The sequence below is a fragment of the Protomyctophum parallelum genome (assembly GCF_964188405.1).
Source record: "Protomyctophum parallelum genome assembly, chromosome: 16".
In the NCBI taxonomy this organism is placed as follows: Eukaryota; Metazoa; Chordata; class Actinopteri; order Myctophiformes; family Myctophidae; genus Protomyctophum; species Protomyctophum parallelum.
In genome coordinates, this window is record NC_139711.1 from 40,741,874 (window position 1) to 40,759,243 (window position 17,370).

A 17,370-nucleotide genomic window follows, 5' to 3' on the forward strand; every position below is an offset into this window, starting at 1 on the left:
ATTAATCACAGTGTACTTTGGCTACGGCGCAGCTCTGGGAAACAGCTGCTTTCTCCGCACTTAGATTGCAATCATAGAGCGGTCAGTCGCCACTAATCGAGGTCATTTATCAATTCAGAAGAACACACACATGCACGCACGTGCGCACACATGCACACGCACACACATAATACAAACTGATCGATGGCTATACTGACTGTGCCGGATAAGAGGGATTGATGAATGCTTGGCCTGATTCTCAGTGTGTGTGTGTGTGTGTGTGTGTCTGTGCGTGCGTGCGTGCACAGTGAGTATAGTGATAGGGCGGGGAGCACACACACACACACAGGCTAAACATCCCTAATGACTTACACCTCCAGTCTATTAAAATGTGTGTCAGTGCTGTCACAGGCTTGTCACTCTGTAAATGGAGAGCGTGTAGCGTGACTGTTGACAGCTTCGTCTCGCCACTGTACGTTACTGTACACACATCACTGACAACCTGAGTCATGTCCTACAGGTGTACGGTATAGCTTACTGTATAATGACTGTCATCGTGTCAGTGTTGATTTTGACAGCACATTTTGATTTTAGTTTTAGTCACATTTTAGTCTATAGTTAATCTAGTTTTTTGTCGACTTTAAAATGGCATAAGATTTCAGCATGCATGCAACCAAGTGTAAAATGACTTATACTGGATCTCTTGTCCACTATAGTCCCTTCTAGTTTTTATTTGTTGACGAAATTGTCAATACATTTAGTCTTAGTCGCCGAACATGTTTCGTCATAATATTAGACAGTATTTGACAGTGGCAGAAAAATTACTCAAAATTACTTTAAGTATAATTATCAATACTGCAATATAGAAATACTCTGTTACAAGTGATAGTCTGGAATTTAAAATGTACTTGAGTAAAAGTGCAAAAAGTGTTAATCAAAATATACCAATACTTTTGGTACCAAAAGTACCAAAAGTAAAAGTGCTCATTATGCAGAATGAATCAAACGTATCAATAATCTGTTGAAGATAGCAGTTTGTAGATTGGCTCTTTTCAAATGACTGAAACATATATAGGGTTGAAGACGTTAATGTATGGTTTGTACTAATAAGCAAAATCTACAAATTAACTAGTAACTAAAGTTTTCAAAGAATTGTAGTGGAGTAAAAGTAGGCTATACAATATTTGTTTGGAGTACCCCAGTAAAGTAAAAAAATATATACCTAAAAATGTTTTTTTTTTAATCTTCAAAACTGTACTTTAGAATTTCAGGTCAGCTCCATATATGGAGATCTAATGGTGACAGTGTCTTGAGTGTACAGGGTTTGATGAGGGCCCAGCTAGTTGTTGGCGTGTTGTTCCTGGGTTCAGTGTGTGTTCCTAACCTCGGTCTTAACCGGTCACGTAAGTAAACATGAAGTGAAGCAGTTTCATGATGTTTTCGCTTCGGTGGCAGTCATTAATTTCACTAAAAGACTATATAGTTGACCTTTTCCAGCCTGTATGCATTATGTTACATCACGGTCAGTGGCTCTGGTCTGTCATGGTTGACCACTGCTGAATGATGGAAGAAGTTAATCATCAGTTGGTGGGAATTTCAGCATAATAACATTTTGTTTTCCTTTATTTACCCAGGGTATAGTAGCTGAGCTCAGCAACGCCCTGCACATAGACACACACACATTAAAACCTGCGAGCTGAGCCAGTACAACCTCAGTCTGATACTGTTGGCCACTAAGCAGCTCCAGGGGGAGCAGTTGGGGGTTCAGTGCCTTGCTCAAGGGCACTTCAGCGGTGTTGGGTGAGTGATGACAATCACTTCCCCACCCAGATTTTTCCTGCCCGTCCGGGGAATCGAACCGGCAACCTTTCGGCAACAAGGGCGCTCCTCTAACCCTTAGGTTGCCCATGAGCGGTGGCCTGGGGAAGAGGAAGTATTAAAACGTTTGCTCTGAAATAATATATATTCAAAGATTTGCGCCACATTTTCACGTTAAAAAATAGCAGACCTACACCCTCCCAGACTAGTGTCTGGTAGGGTGAAGACCTGTTCTGATGTCTGGGAGGGTGAAGACCTGTTCTGATGTCTGGGAGGGTGAAGACCTGTTCTGATGTCTGGGAGGGTGAAGACCTGTTCTGATGTCTGGGAGGGTGAAGACCTTGAGGAGTCAAAAGAGGATAGTTTATACCAGAACGGTGACGAGACATCCAGAGAACATTACGCTTCCTGTCCTGACTCCCCCGTGTACACCAAGCCAGCAATACTGTTTGCCAGGAGAGAGAGAGAGAGAGACACACACACACACACACACACACACACACACACACACACACACACACACACACACACACACGGCTGCATTCCAGATGTACTGGCGGATCTATTCACCTCACACTCACCTGCTACTTCTCTCCTTTCCATGTACTCCCTCTCTCTATGCACACACACGCACGCGCACACACACACACACACACACACACACACACACACACACGGTTGTGTGTGCAACCGTGTCATGACACGTGGTTATGAAACCAACATGACAGTTATGATAACCTTATGAATCATAAGATTAGAGAGAGAGATACATACACACAATCTTATGAAACCTAAGATTATGTTTCATAAGTTATGATACAGTTATCAGAGTTGGAGTTTCTTTAAACTCCAACTCTCCCTCTCTCTCTCTCTCCCTCTCTCTGTCTCTCTCTGTTTTGCCGTTCCCCCTTAAAGGACCACTTCACCACTTTTCAACCTATCTTCATATAATAGGTCCTCACTAATAATCATGAAAAAATGGCACGATTTTGTTCTACTCAATCTGTGTCTCATAGGAGGGCTGTGGGCAGTTTAGAAACCGTCTTCCAGTGACATCATTAGGCAGATTTTTTTTTAAACAATATTTCTTTACAAAGATATTTAGATTTTCATTATCGTGAGAACGATGGCATTTCGCATTGCAACTTTTCAGGACTAGACAGCCTGCAGTTTCTATTAGCTTGTATTCCCCATCGATGATGTCACTGGAAGACCGTTTCTGAACTGCCCACAGCCCTCCTATGAGACACAGACAGAGTAGAAAATAATTCACCATTTTACCATGATTATTAGTGAGGACCTATTATATGAAGATAGGTTGAAAAGTGGTGAAGTGGTCCTTTAAATACACTGAGCATTTAATTTAAATAAAAATGTAAAACAATGCAGGTACGGACACTGGCTTGTCCGCACGGCACCTTGCTCGGGCACACCGAAATGGGCTCAAGTCCACGACCGTAGACTCAGTGAATGAGTATCTGTCCTCGCAAATACATGGTATACACGACAGACGGGTACCTAACGCAGCGCGGTGCCCACACAACGCATCGCTCTGCCACGCTCTGTGGGCTTGTAGATCTAAAATCAGCCATTACGAAGCCAAAAAAAAAATCAGTCGACAAATTTAACTGTAGATTTAGACAACTTAAAACGTTCTGATGTTTAGTCGACTAAAACAGCTAATGTCAGGATTAAAATGTGACAAAAAACGAAATGGAATTTTATTCAAAATTCACTGTCAAAGTGTCTTGCAGGCTGTCTGCCTGTCTGTCTGCCTGTTGGTCCATCTGTCATGTTGTCAATGATAGTCATCCATGGCAACGTTTTTATCACCATGAAGCAGAACTTCCAACAGATGGCCAGAAGTGAACTCTAACCAGCACTATTCTTAAACACACACTTTTCTCTACATTAGATGGAATGTTTTTCTTATTCCCTGCTTTTCCTTTTTCCTACACTTGAATGTACACACACAAGCGCACGCACAGACGCACACATACACACACGGACACACGCACGCACACACACTCACAGACATAACAGTCTCTCGCATGCACGCACACACACACACACTCACAGACATAAGAGTCTCTCTCACTTAGCATCGTGAGAGAGAGAGAGAGAGAATGAGGGGATATGAGATGTTAATGAGTGGAAATGTAAGAGAGAGAGAGTGGAAAGCAATAATTATCCAAAGGAAAGTGGTTTAGAGACAGAATGAAGATGTGGAAGATGGTTTGCAGACAGAATGTTAGAGGAGTGGGCACCAACCTTGACAAGGCCAGGGTGAACCCCCAGTCTTTGACCATGACAAGGCCAGGGTGAACCCCCTGTCTTTGACCTTGACAAGGCCAGGGTGAACCCCCTGTCCTTTACCTTGACAAGGCCAGGGTGAACCCCAGTCTTTGACCTTGACAAGGCCAGGGTGAACCCCCTGTCTTTGACCTTGACAAGGCCAGGGTGAACCCCCTGTCTTTGACCTTGACAAGGCCAGGGTGAACCCCCTGTCTTTGACCTTGACAAGGCCAGGGTGAACCCCCAGTCTTTGACCTTGACAAGGCCAGGGTGAACCCCAGTCTTTGACCTTGACAAGGCCAGGGTGAACCCCAGTCTTTGACCTTGACAAGGCCAGGGTGAACCCCCTGTCTTTGACCTTGACAAGGCCAGGGTGAACCCCCTGTCTTTGACCTTGACAAGGCCAGGGTGAACCCCCTGTCTTTGACCTTGACAAGGCCAGGGTGAACCCCCTGTCTTTGACCTTGACAAGGCCAGGGTGAACCCCCTGTCTTTGACCTTGACAAGGCCAGGGTGAACCCCCAGTCTTTGACCTTGACAAGGCCAGGGTGAACCCCCTGTCTTTGACCTTGACAAGGCCAGGGTGAACCCCCTGTCTTTGACCTTGACAAGGCCAGGGTGAACCCCCTGTCTTTGACCTTGACAAGGCCAGGGTGAACCCCCTGTCTTTGACCTTGACAAGGCCAGGGTGAACCCCCTGTCTTTGACCTTGACAAGGCCAGGGTGAACCCCCTGTCCTTTACCTTGACAAGGCCAGGGTGAACCCCCTGTCTTTGACCTTGACAAGGCCAGGGTGAACCCCCAGTCTTTGACCTTGACAAGGCCAGGGTGAACCCCCAGTCTTTGACCTTCACAAGGCCAGGGTGAACCCCCAGTCTTTGACCTTGACAAGGCCAGATTGTGCACGAGAGCTGTAGGCCTACAGGCTGGGGCGGCGGTGGATCAGCGGTAGAGTGGCCGGTAAAGTGGCCAGATGTTCGATCCCTGTGTGGGCTCCCCCAGAGTTAGTGTCCAAGTACACCCTTGAGCAAGACGCCGAACCCCTAATTGCTCCCGATGTGCAAGTTGGTGCCTTGCATGGTTTCCTCCGCCATCGGTGTGTGAGTGTATACTAGTGTGAATGACTGAATGTAACGCTCAACGTAACGCGTTTTGGATGAAGGCACTATTTAAATGCACCATTTACTATTTAGTACAGTCAGGTTCTGGTAAAAGGATGACACACACAACGCTGAGAGGTGTGTGCCCGACAGACACAGTGGTGACGGTGTGCTCGTCACCACTGGGTGTCTGATCCATCCCAACGTGTGTGAGGCCTGGCAGGGCGACGAGCCGCGTCGTAAACCACAGACCAACACATCTTTGAATCCACAGACCTGTGTTTGCTTCACTTCACTCCAGTCACCACCGTGAGTCCCATCGTGTTCTATGACTCACTGGACGCCGTGAGTCAGTCACTATCAGAACCCTGCACTGTCAAAGCGTGCACGTGTGTGTGTGTGCGTGCGTGTGTATGTGTGTGTGTGTGTGTGTATGAGCGCATGTGTGCGTGTGTGTGTGCGTGTGTGTGTGTGTGTGTGCGTGTGTGTGAATAGAATAGACGTGTGTGTGAAAGCCGCCGCCCGTCGAGGCATATTACGTTGTGTGAAGCTATAGCCAGCGGTAGCTATTATGAATCAGATGAAACGCACGTGCGCATGCAAACACACACACACACACACACACGCACACGTGCGTTATACGCCCTCTGACACACTGACACCAGATCAAACGTGCACGCTGCCTGTGCACGACAGGGGGGGGGGGCTCTATAGCTCCGGGCTGAAGACCCAACAAGTATGAATGACACTTTGATCCATTTCACCACAACATCCGGCTATACTGCCACACAACGCCGCTATGCTGATGCTATATTTTGCTCTCCTGTGTTGCCCCCCCCCCCACCCCCAGGCTCACATTCCTCTCCTGGGCTCTTTAACACATTCTGAGCGGGAGGAGGGAACCCCTTTTGGTGCTTTTTAAGCATTATGTCATATTTTAGCTATTGAAAAATAGCAGATCTACAAGCTCATAGCGCGGCACTGAGTGCCACGCTACAAGCTTATAGGTCTGCTATTTTTTATTTTATTTTTGTGAAAATGTAGGTGCAAATCTTTTGAAAGTATATATTCTTTCAGAGCGTTTTTTTTTTTAAACTCAAGTCTTTGCTTCCAGGGGGAACATATTTTCAGATGGGGGTCAGCGGCTAAATACAGATAATTCTGAGGGTCCTTGACATGGAAAAAGGTTGAGGACCACTGACATAGAAACGTGAGGTTTTTCAGAAAACTGTTTAGAAGACATTCGTTAGAATCGTCCTCAGGTCAAAATGGGTTAAATAGCCCTGGTATAAGTACAGTGGTGCCCTCCCTCCCCCCCCTCCCTCCCTCCCCCCTTCCCCCCCGCCTCCTGTGGTATGAAGTAACTGAACACCCAGGTTGTAGTATAGCCTCCTGCATCTGGAGCCTCCTCTTCTCTCAAAGGGAGGCTTGTGGTCGTAGCGCCAGCCATGCACCTTCTCAATGGCCCAGAGAGCTAATAATAATCCTGCACTGTGTAGTGTAGTATAATATATGTACGGCCTGCTGGTTGTGCACACGCACGCACGCACGCTCGCACGTGTGTGTATACTCACTAGACCAAGTCTTGGGGTTTGCGTGCTGAAAATAGCCGATCTACAAGCAGTTGTGTAGTCACCCACATCAATAGTGTTCTGGTTCGGACATGAGTGTTGCTATAGAAGGTAGGCCAGAAGTTTTAAATAAAACCAAACTGGAGCAGAGCCTGTGTGCATGCAGACTCCTTTCTTCATTCATGTATCTACCTTTAGTCCAGCACCAGCCAGGAACTGATACATGTGCGCAAGCCACCTGCTTTTTAAACAGAAGTGCAGTCAGTGTGCACACATGTTTGGAGAGCTAGCATTTCACACTGATTGAGGGTTTATCTTTGAGGATATTAAAGGTTTTATGACATTCATTTTCATTTCTTTTTCTTTTTCTTTTTTCTTTTAGGTTTTATGACCTCAATTACACCCAAAAAACCTGAACTTTGAACATTCAGTGGATTTTCTGTGGTCTGAAGTTTTCTTTGGGGTTTTTTGGGCCTTTTGAGCTACAATGAAAACAGGCAACACAGTGAAACAGTGACATCTGCTGGCAAATCCCATTGACATATATGGGATTTGCAGTAAGTGATGTTACTTACTGCAGGCAAATCAGAGCACCTGTTTGAGCCAGAAAAGCCCAGATCACAGAAAATCTACTGAATGTTAAAAAATCATGTTTTTTGGGTGCAATTGAGATTAGAAAACCTAAAAAAAACAAGAACAATTCCAAAACCTTTTTTTTTATGTCACAATCCCTTTAATCAATGGCATCGTTCCTTGCTATCGGCTTAACGCTAACGCTCAGATCCAGACTGACTGAAAGTTGAACTGATGTGAAACAGGTCCTATATATTCTCTTCCAGTGTGTGGATGTTATTTTATTACGCCTTTTTTCGGTACCTTTGGAAATACCCCCCCATCAGAAATTCAGAGTGGTCAAGACGAGCATCGCCGTTCAAAAAGTCAGAGCGCGGGGAGAACGCGGACGGCGGTCTAAATGCGATGGTTGAATGTTGTTTGTTCGGTTGCCCTGTAGGAGTGTATAGTTCTCTTTTGTGGAGACCTGCAGAAGTCCCTGCATGGAGTGCTACTGTACACCAGAATGCAACAGAAAGTGTCTGTACGAGGGGCTATCAAGTGTATCAAAGATAGTAAGAGGTTAAGGCACGTATACCATAGGCATGTAACGATTCACTCAACTCACGATACCATTCGTATCACGATACGATATTTAGCCTATTTCACCTAATTGCTCCCGATGTGCAGGGTGGTGCCTTGCATGGTTTCCGCCGCCATCAGTGTATGCGTGCGTGCGTGTGTGTGACTGTGTGTGTGTGTGTGTGTGTGTGTGTGTGTGTGTGTGTGTGTGTGTGTGTGTGTGTGTGTGTGTGTAAAGCGCTTTGGATGAAAGCGCTACATAAATGCACCATTTACAATTTATAAACTCTTCTCTTGTCTTTTTTATCGTAAGATGAAGGAAGCTGGAGACACAATGGTTCACTCACATTTAAAATCGTTACGGATTTAGATATTTTATTGACTTTTGTTTTGACAAGTCCAGTTCTACCCCCCCCCCCCCCCAGCTCCTGTTGATATGTCCTTGTCTTCCACTCTCACATGTCATCTTTCTTTGATACGGCCCTCCTCTCCTCTCTCTCCTCTCTCTCCTCTCTCCCCTCTCTCTCCTCTCTCCCCTCCTCTCCTCTCTCTCCTCTCTCTCCTCTCTCTCCTCTTTCTCCTCTCTCTCCTCTCTCTCCTCTCTCCTCTTTCTCCTCTCTCTCCTCTCTCTCTCCTCTCCTCTCTCTCCTCTCTCTCCTCTCTCCCCTCTCTCTCCTCTCTCCCCTCCTCTCCTCTCTCTCCTCTCCTCTCTCTCCTCTCTCTCCTCTCTCCCCTCTCTCTCCTCTCTCCCCTCCTCTCCTCTCTCTCCTCTCTCTCCTCTCTCTCCTCTCTCTCTCCTCTCCTCTCTCTCCTCTCTCTCCTCTCTCTCCTCTCTCTCCTCTCTCCCCTCCTCTCCTCTCTCTCCTCTCTCTCCTCTCTCTCCTCTTTCTCCTCTCTCTCCTCTCTCTCCTCTCTCCTCTTTCTCCTCTCTCTCCTCTCTCTCTCCTCTCCTCTCTCTCCTCTCTCTCCTCTCTCCCCTCTCTCTCCTCTCTCTCCTCTCTCTCCTCTCTCTCCTCTCTCTCTCCTCTCTCTCTCCTCACTCTCCTCTCTCTCCTCTCTCTCCTCACTCTCCTCTCTCTCCTCTCTCTCCTCTCTCTCTCCTCTCTCTCTCCTCTCTCTCCTCTCTCTCCTCACTCTCCTCTCTCTCCTCTCTCTCCTCTCTCTCTCCTCTCTCTCCTCTCTCTCCTCTCTCTCCTCTCTCCCCTCCTCTCCTCTCTCTCCTCTCTCTCCTCTCTCTCCTCTTTCTCCTCTCTCTCCTCTCTCTCCTCTCTCCTCTTTCTCCTCTCTCTCCTCTCTCTCTCCTCTCCTCTCTCTCCTCTCTCTCCTCTCTCCCCTCTCTCTCCTCTCTCTCCTCTCTCTCCTCTCTCTCCTCTCTCTCTCCTCTCTCTCTCCTCACTCTCCTCTCTCTCCTCTCTCTCCTCACTCTCCTCTCTCTCCTCTCTCTCCTCTCTCTCCTCTCTCTCTCCTCTCTCTCTCCTCTCTCTCCTCTCTCTCCTCACTCTCCTCTCTCTCCTCTCTCTCCTCTCTCTCTCCTCTCTCTCCTCTCTCTCCTCTCTCTCCTCTCTCTCCTCACTCTCCTCTCTCTCCTCTCTCTCCTCTCTCTCCTCTCTCTCTCCTCTCTCTCTCCTCTCTCTCCTCACTCTCCTCTCTCTCCTCTCTCTCCTCACTCTCCTCTCTCTCCTCTCTCTCCTCTCTCTCCTCTCTCTCTCCTCTCTCTCTCCTCTCTCTCCTCTCTCTCCTCACTCTCCTCTCTCTCCTCTCTCTCCTCTCTCTCTCCTCTCTCTCCTCTCTCTCCTCTCTCTCCTCACTGCTTGGTATTCCGGACTGGGAACACATGCACCATTGCGGATCCATCAGCTCCGATCGGAATGCCACACCACGGCTGCAGGGAGAGAGAGGGAAGGATGAGAGGAGAGAGAGAGAGAGGGGGGGGGGGGGGGAGGAAGACCATGCGAGGGCAGGTCACTGGCGTGTCTACTTCCATCTGGGACCAAAGCTTCAGACTGACAGAGAGAGAGGAGGAGGAACGTGCAGATAGATGGGGGTTCTGGAGAGATATTATTGTCCTTTCCGAAGGCCAGTTCTTTTAATATCCATATATATATATCCCATTACCCATTTAGACCTGAGTTAAAAACATTCACTTTGAAAGAATATATATTCAAAGATTTGCGCCACATTTTTACGATTTTTCAAAAATATCAGACCTACAAGCTATCTAAAAATAGCAGATCTACAAGCTCGTAGATCTGCTATTTTTCAATAGCTAAATTATAACCAAAATAACTCGCATGGGGCACTCTCTCACCTCACTGCCCCATGGGGCACTCACTCACCTCACTGCCCCATGGGACACTCACTCACCTCACTGCCCCATGGGGCGCTCCCTCACCTCACTGCCCCATGGGGCGCTCCCTCACCTCACTGCCCCATGGGGCACTCCCTCACCTCACTGCCCCATGGGGCGCTCCCTCACCTCACTGCCCCATGGGGCGCTCCCTCACCTCACTGCCCCATGGGGCACTCCCTCACCTCACTGCCCCATGGGGCACTCACTCACCTCACTGCCCCATGGGGCACTCACTCACCTCACTGCCCCATGGGACACTCACTCACCTCACTGCCCCATGGGACACTCACTCACCTCACTGCCCCATGGGGCGCTCACTCACCTCACTGCCCCATGGGGCGCTCACTCACCTCACTGCCCCATGGGGCGCTCACTCACCTCACTGCCCCATGGGGCACTCACTCACCTCACTGCCCCATGGGGCGCTCCCTCACCTCACTGCCCCATGGGGCGCTCACTCACCTCACTGCCCCATGGGGCACTCACTCACCTCACTGCCCCATGGGGCGCTCACTCACCTCACTGCCCCATGGGGCGCTCCCTCACCTCACTGCCCCATGGGGCGCTCACTCACCTCACTGCCCCATGGGGCGCTCCCTCACCTCACTGCTCCATGGGGCACTCACTCACCTCACTGCCCCATGGGGCACTCACTCACCTCACTGCTCCATGGGGCACTCACTCACCTCACTGCCCCATGGGGCGCTCACTCACCTCACTGCCCCATGGGGCGCTCCCTCACCTCACTGCCCCATGGGGCACTCACTCACCTCACTGCCCCATGGGGCACTCCCTCACCTCACTGCCCCATGGGGCACTCACTCACCTCACTGCCCCATGGGGCACTCACTCACCTCGCTGCCCCATGGGGCACTCACTCACCTCACTGCCCCATGGGGCACTCACTCACCTCACTGCCCCATGGGGCGCTCACTCACCTCACTGCCCCATGGGGCTTAAATGGCATGGTCAGTATTGCAGTTGCGTTGCGTTGCGCTGCATTTGGTTGCGCTGCATTTGGTTGCGTTGCGTTGTGTTTATTTATTTGGCATGGACATCACAGTCACATCTGGCCAACCAGATGTGTTGCTTACAGACGGTGCATGTTTAGCACGAGCACAATGTGTATTTAAACCATCCGTGTCTGGTCTTATAGAGACGTGGGCAGCGGAGACTTCTGCTGTTGTTGACAGAGGGATTTGCAGAGAGTGACGGTTCATCTTCCCACTGTCTGTTGTCTCTGTATGCAGTGATAGCAAGTGTGTGTGTGTGTGTGTGTGTGTGTGTGTGTGTGTGTGTGTGTGTGTGTGTGTGTGCGTGTGCGTGTGCGTGAGTGCGTGCATGTGCGTGCGTGTTCTATGTATGCATATGCATGCTCGTCTTTCTCCTTTCTGTCTCTGCTTGTTTCTCTGCTTGCGGTCTTTTCATTTGTGCACATGGTTTGTGCCTGTATTGGTGGTGTGTAGTGTGCACATGGTTTGTGCCTGTATTGGTGGTGTGTAGTGTGCACATGGTTTGTGCCTGTATTGGTGGTGTGTAGTGTGCACATGGTTTGTGCCTGTATTGGTGGTGTGTAGTGTGCACATGGTTTGTGCCTGTATCGGTGGTGTGTAGTGTGCACATGGTTTGTGCCTGTATTGGTGGTGTGTAGTGTGCACATGGTTTGTGCCTGTATTGGTGGTGTGTAGTGTGCGTGCGTGTTAAGCGGACACAGGGAATGACATGTCACACTGTGTTAGTGTGGGACAGTCTCATCTGTCCCCCCACTGCCCCCCCCCCCCCCATCATGACCCACACCCACCCTGCAGACCGGCGTCTGTTAACCACTTAAAACCTATACTGGGTTGACCGGAGTCCCCCAGGGCTCTGTGCTAGGGGCTCTTCTGTTTTCTCTCTGCATTAAATACATCCTAGATATTTTCTCCGACTGGCCTCTGACTGGCCCCAGGGTGGTAAACAAACTCACTCCTTCAGTGAGCCAGCTTCACAGTGCCATCCCTGGTGCTCCCCCACACCTCGTCCTCAATTGTTTTAAAGGCGCAGTGAAATGAAAAAGACGTTTTTCACACTTTTAGACCATATCCGTGGTCATTATATGGGCATACCTAACAATGGATGCCAATTTTTTTTGAAAATTCTCATTTCTGTGTGTTTTTATATCAAAGGTCCATAAAAACGATTGCATTATTTATTTATTAAAACGAAAACGTGCTGCGTGATGACGTGTAGAGATACACATCGATAAAAGCCAATAACAATGAAGCTCACCCGTTTAATTTCCCATATTTGCGCGTCCGTCCATCACAGCTGCTACTGATTACAGAATACTCCGTTTTTATTTCCATTCCAGACAACATCCAGACAGTGCATTACTCGCTTTCAACTTAATCATCACGCTAGAATATGTATCTGAAAACATTATATGGAAGAAATAAGCCACATAACCGTAAACTGGTTGTGCTGGCCGACCATATGATTTATAAACAAACAACACCACGCTGTTGCGCCTAGCATAGCTACCGTCCCTAGCTCCCGTCCCATCGCCTGAAGGGATGCGACGCTCTGATTGGTTCAGAAACTTCAGACCGGTGTTTCATGTTGAAACACCATTTTCATGTTGTTCACCATTTCCGTTTCACTGCGTCTTTAAGACTTGAGGCCGATTCTACGAATGGCTTCCTAAATCAGTATAGTTCTCGCATTTTCGAGATTTTTCCAGTGTTAAAGAAATGGTTTGTGTTTGTATAGTCCTACCCCTCTCTCTCTCTCTCTCTCTCTCTCTGGTGGTCAGTTTGAACATTGGTTTTGTTTCCCCCACTCCCTTATTACCTGTCCTACCACATCCTTGGTAACCACCACACCTGTTTTGTGTCAATGTGATTGCCTTGATTGTTGTATGTTTGTCATTCAGTTGCAGTTCTCGAGAGTATACGTTACAGGTACAATGAAATAAATCTGTTGTCAACGGATGTCTTTAATGGTTCGACATTAGTTCGTTTTTTTATGGTACACGTACACTGTTAGCTAATAGACTTTAGCCTTATAACTTTGAACAAACGAACTGCAGTTTATTTATTTATTTTGCCTTGTGTGACATTCTAGGCTTTTTCTGTCCTTTTTGCATGCTCTGTTTTTGAGCTTGATGGAATTGGACTACTTTCTTCTGCATCAGAGCTGCCTTCCATCCCTGTTGTACTTTAGAGGGTTCCTCACCATGACTGATGTACTGTACACACTCTCAGTGTACACTCTGTCTGTCTGTCTGTCTGTCTGTCTGTCTGTCTGTCTGTCTGTCTGTCTGTCTGTCTGTCTGTCTGTCTGTCTGTCTGTGTGTCCCACATGGAGATCTCTGTATCTGCCTGTGTGTTAACAGAGCAAACTGACGGACTCAGTTTGCCCTCTTCAGACACAGGCAGATGCAGACTGTGAAAAGTGGAGTGGAGAAAAGTAGGCTTATCAATTGTCAGGTGTGGGGTTGCCATGGCAATCAATTGGCTGAGGCAGAGGCTGGAAATTGCACAGGTGAGAGGATTTAGGCTGATTAGGCCCACTGGCAGAGCCTGAGCCGAAACCTTTTTGTGGTGGTTCTGGAGAACCGTGGGTCCGACCGGCTCGAGTCCACTCCGGGCACTGCAGTCCCTGTGGGGGTGTGTGGAACACGTGTGTCCAATATGAAGTCGGTGCAGGGGCAAACGGTTCTCGAGTTACGTGCATTACAACCGTGCACACACACACACACACGCACGCACGTAGAGACATTTATAGTAGGATTGATGTGACCTCATCAAACCCTGTACACTCAAGACACACTCCATATATGGCCAGTACTGAATTCATTCCATTATGTTGATCTGACCTCATCAAACCCCCATATATGGAGCTGGACTGTTCTCTGACATCACAATGATGTTCTGACATCATAATGATTTTCTGACATCACAATGGTGACTCGGCCAGCTCAACAGAATGATAGATCTCCAACTCCTCTTCACAGCACAGGACACCGGACGGCAGGCATACCTCTTCAGGAAGCTCTGTGGTTTCCCTCGGGACGTCTTGCTGGTATAATGTGTCCTCAATGTCGTGCAATTTACATTTCCTCCATCCGTCTGTCTCTCTCTGCCAGGCTGGTATGATCCGGACGGAGCAGGAGGAGTTCTACATCGAGCCGGTGGAGCGGGGTGTGGATGTGACGGAGGAGGAGGAGGAGGGAGGAGGAGGAGGAGGAGGAGGAGGAGGAGGACGGACCCACATCGTCTACCGCTCGTCGGCCCTGAAGAGAGCGCCCGGTGGCGATGCTGCCGCCAACCTCCACTCTAGAGGTCAGTCATCTTACGACATACGTAGCCTACTGTACGCCAACACACTGCACACAAAAAGGCATCAAAAGACATTCCCTTGTCAGGGAATGTCAGGTCAGATGGGTCGGCTGAAAAACAGCAGATCTACAAGCTCACAACGCGTCGGATTGTGACGCATTGTGAACTTCTAGATTGGCTATTTTCGAACACGTTCAAGACTGTCAAGTGTATAGGTGCCTAATTGATCCAGAGAAGGTTTCCTTTTTTTTTTTGACAGGTTGGATGATTGATCCATCACCATAAAAGGTGAAACACAATAGAAATGCCATCGATGAAACAAGTGCTGTACTGCAGACACAGGCAATATGCAGCCTATGCCCTTACAGTTACATATACAGTACAGTGGAGCCAATATCACGCAGTGCTGTGCTCAAACACACCTTGTTTATGTGCTGCTGCAGCAGCAGCAGCTGTGTCGGCCTGTTTCATTGGATGTATGTGAGTCACAGTTTGGGTGTAATGCACTGTCAAAGGGATTACACCTTACACACGCACGCACGCACACACACACACGCACACAAGATATGTCCTTGTGTCCCTGGACTTCTTACCAGAGAGAGAGGAGTGCATGACATGGAGATGCTGCTGGGTGTTTTAAAGGCCTATTATACTTAGACTATATTGTAGTCTAGCCATGCTGTATTGAATAGGGCTATACAGTATATGCCAGTTGAAAAGTGGAGATATGTTGCATGGTATACGTGGAGGAATGGCGGTGGCGGCGGGCCCTCGAGAGATCTCTCAATTATTCACACAGGTCTGCTTCTCACAGTGGCTGCTATACTTCCCATTTTGTGCATGCACCTGCCTATGCTATGCGTGTCAATGTGGATGTATGTTATGTATGTATGTGTGCTTGCGTGTGCTTGCGCGTGCGTGCGCGTGGCAATACGTTGCAGAATAACTTGAAGCTCAGTGGATTACAGAGGGTATGCGCATGCATAAAGTGAGTGGCAAATGGAGTGGCAAAATTAATGTGAGTTTAACGTTGTTTAATGCACTGTATGGGGTGTCAAGGCTAGAAAGGAGGATGTTTTGACACTCAGTAGGCGTCCCCGCATTACTTCTGGGTATGGTGATGATGTTACTGTACATGCATACTGTATATACCCTCTATTCTGGCTGAATACTTTTCAATCCAAAATGAAAGAATGAATGTCAGTGTTTATCATTTAATTTGCTGGATTTATCCGAAATCGACTCCTAGAAATGTATTTTAATTCATTTAATGAATTTGCCTAAATGTATATGGTCTCCTTTTGTGTTTTCTGCCTGGGAGTGTGTTTTTTTTGCTGCCTGTCTCAGCCAGGTTTCCCTTGAAAGATCCCTAACCGTGGTTACATAAGGTTAAATATAACATGGATCCTCTGGGACTTCAATCATGCCTACCTCCTCCACCAGAGTTGGATGCTTCTGTGTTCATGCTGTCTGTCTGTTGACTGTCCAACTTGCATGGATCTTTGTGGACAGGTCATGGGGCATGTGCGTGCGTGCGTGTGAGAAAGAATGCGTTTCATAATCTTTAATCTATCATTCACTGACATTTAACTGACATCAACGTGAAAATATGTAAATAGTACCCATGCACTGTATACATCAGGACAGGTTATTTTCTCCTGTCCATTATTTCACAGGGATTATACTCACCACTATATATTTACTTGCGTCAGCATATTCCATAAATTCTGTCTTTCATACGATTGTGACATTACAAGATTAATCCCGCACGTCTTCCAAATCCAAATAAAAATAAACTAACCGCCAAAATCCTGTTAAAAAATGAAAGCGTTACTTCTTTTTTTTCTTCGCGTCCGTGAAAAATGACGTCCAGGAAAGACGTTGCGATAGGATAGAGATTAATTACCAGCCCTCCAGCACAACAAAAGGGGAATTATTTCACCACTATATATTTACTTGCGTCAGCATATTCCATAAATTCTGTCTTTCATACGATTGTGACATTACAAGATTAATCCCGCACGTCTTCCAAATCCAAATAAAAATAAACTAACCGCCAAAATCCTGTTAAAAAATGAAAGCGTTACTTCTTTTTTTTCTTCGCGTCCGTGAAAAATGACGTCCAGGAAAGACGTTGCGATAGGATAGAGATTAATTACCAGCCCTCCAGCACAACAAAAGGGGAATTATTTCTCACGAGCAAATAAGGAGCCCCAGGAAAATGCAGTGAATTCTGGCATTTGGATTCGATCTGGCCAGAGATTAGTGAGCACAAAATGCTACTGTGTTACATTTAATTACAATTCTTGTAGTTCATATTTTAACCACTCTCAACATGGCATGCATCCCTATATATTTTGGGTAATTCATGTCGGATCTGCAAGCTCCTATAACCCATTTTGGGCGGGAACCCCTTTTGGTGTTAGCATTATGTTATGCTTGTTTAGCTATTGAAAAATAGCAGATCTACAAGCTCATAGCGCGCCACCGAGTGGCGCGCTATGAGCTTGTAGGTCTGCTATTTTTTTTAAATGGAGGTCAAAATGGGTTAACGTTGTTTTGTGAATGTTATGCGGTGGAGCACCAGACAGTTTCGCCTCCTTTGGCTCTGGAGCTCAGTGTTGTTTTTGGCAGCAAATTTCTATTTTAGTTTTAGTCATAGTCTTTGGAATGAAACTTCATTTACTATTTACTGTAGTCACATTTTAGTCACCTGGACTCCTGGAGGAATGTTTTTGTGTTAGTCTAGTTTTAGTCCACTAAATCTACAGTTGATTTAGTCGACTAAGGGCGCTTTCACACCC

At 47.4% G+C, this 17,370-nt stretch overlaps 1 protein-coding gene across 2 annotated transcripts in view; it reads left to right on the forward strand.

Annotated features, from left to right (window-relative positions):
- Nucleotides 1–17,370, forward strand: part of LOC310873990 (A disintegrin and metalloproteinase with thrombospondin motifs 2-like) — a 344,256-nt gene that overhangs the window by 73,138 nt on the left and 253,748 nt on the right. For both annotated transcript variants that reach the window (XM_083786632.1, XM_083786633.1), the window contains exon 3: nt 14,374–14,569. In XM_083786632.1, the coding sequence (XP_083642758.1) occupies nt 14,374–14,569 (196 nt within the window). The remainder of the gene's footprint in view (nt 1–14,373; nt 14,570–17,370) is intronic.